Consider the following 1,409-nt stretch of genomic DNA (forward strand, 5'->3'; position numbering starts at 1 on the left):
GTTGAATTCAATGCAGAGCTGTCCCTTGCAAACGTGTGTGTTTGTGCCAGCAGAGAGCTGGTTTGGGTGCTTTGGCTGGGTCAAAGTGAGTTGAGAGGCAGGGGGAGTCGGCGTTTCCTTAAAGATTATTAATCAACCAGACCATCAGTCTACAGCAAGTTACATTTCTCACAGTGGCATCAAACTGTTGTTTTTCTAAGTACCTCATTACTTCCTGAAGAATATCCCCCACGCTGTAGCCCTTTGTGGCCACTTTTCAGCCAGCAGAGAACTTCTTCAGATCCTTCTTATTTCCATGCATGAATGACAGATTAGGCACATTGAACTGGGTGAGATAGACTGAAGCTGCTTGTTTTGTGAGCTGCTGTTGGCATTCTGGTTGGTCACTACTACTTGAGAACCCGAAGACGAACCTGTAAATGGGTTTCTGTTCTGTTTTTATTGGAAAGCTCTCCTGGGTGTTGCTTGAGCTTTTGCAGATGAGGTACCAAATGCATTGGGTTCCTCTGACAAGTCACCTATAGCTATATCAGTGCCACTGCCTTTGACCATGAAGAGACATAACTTTATCACAGATTCCACCAGTTGGTCAAAAAATTGCCTGTTGACCTGATCCATATTGTCAGACTGCTCCATGGCTGAATTCGGCTGTTTGGCTACGGCCTGTTTGCCAGGCTCCCATTCGCTGGCAGGGGTATGCTTGAAGCTCTTGTTTGTTTCGCTGGAGCTGTCTTCTATATTGAACCCAGCTTCATGCAAGACCTTCTGTATGATGGACAAGAGGACACTTGATATGTCTCCCTTTTGGGAGTAGAGCTGCTGTTGGTAATCGTGCCTTGTCCCTGCTGACCTCGACCCAGAAGCCTCTGCAAGGGATTTGGAGCTTTGGCTGTTCCCAGCTTTTTCAAAATGTGCATCGCGGGAAACATACCCAAACGAAGTGGCACGTGATTCACTAGAGTCCTTGCCATTGTTTGTCTGTTGCAGTAGATGTTGCTGTATCAACATTAAGGCAGTCACAATGAGGTCTTTTGCATACTTATCCATTGAGCAGTGCTTTTCTGAAGGCTTGCATGATGACGATTGAGATTTGTTTCCTCCTTTTTCCTTGTCTTTTCCAGAGTTGTGCATTGCACTTTGCATTGCTGTAAACTGCATGGCTTGAGATTTTGGGTCCTGGGACCCTGTTTTAAGTGATGTAAATGCTAGACTTTGAGACCTGGATTGTCCCTTATCTTCTCCTGCTAGTGCTTGAAAAAGGCGTTTAACCATTGCCTCCAGAATTTCAGTAGACTTCTGATTTGCTACACTGAATAGATTTTTCTTCACAGTAGCAACAAAGTCAGAGTTTGTCATGAGCTGACCTGTGACATTATGTAGATTTTTCATTATTGAGTCTATCAAGTCTG

At 44.7% G+C, this 1,409-nt stretch overlaps 1 protein-coding gene across 1 annotated transcript; it reads right to left on the minus strand.

Annotated features, from left to right (window-relative positions):
- On the minus strand, nucleotides 1-1,361 carry LOC112548515 (A-kinase anchor protein 4-like). Its single transcript, XM_025194518.1, has one exon. The coding sequence runs from the start codon at nucleotides 1,354-1,356 to the stop codon at nucleotides 439-441; it is 918 nt and encodes a 305-aa protein (XP_025050303.1). The 5' UTR covers nucleotides 1,357-1,361; the 3' UTR covers nucleotides 1-438.
- Nucleotides 1,362-1,409: the final 48 nt, after the last annotated feature.

Source organism: Alligator sinensis, unplaced genomic scaffold, assembly GCF_000455745.1.
Source record: "Alligator sinensis unplaced genomic scaffold, ASM45574v1 scaffold1733_1, whole genome shotgun sequence".
NCBI classification, from domain to species: domain Eukaryota; kingdom Metazoa; phylum Chordata; order Crocodylia; family Alligatoridae; genus Alligator; species Alligator sinensis.

Bases quoted from the DNA above. Each gene is read 5' to 3' on its own strand.
- LOC112548515 (XM_025194518.1), bottom strand. From the start codon at position 1,356: ATGACAAACTCTGACTTTGTTGCTACTGTGAAGAAAAATCTATTCAGT.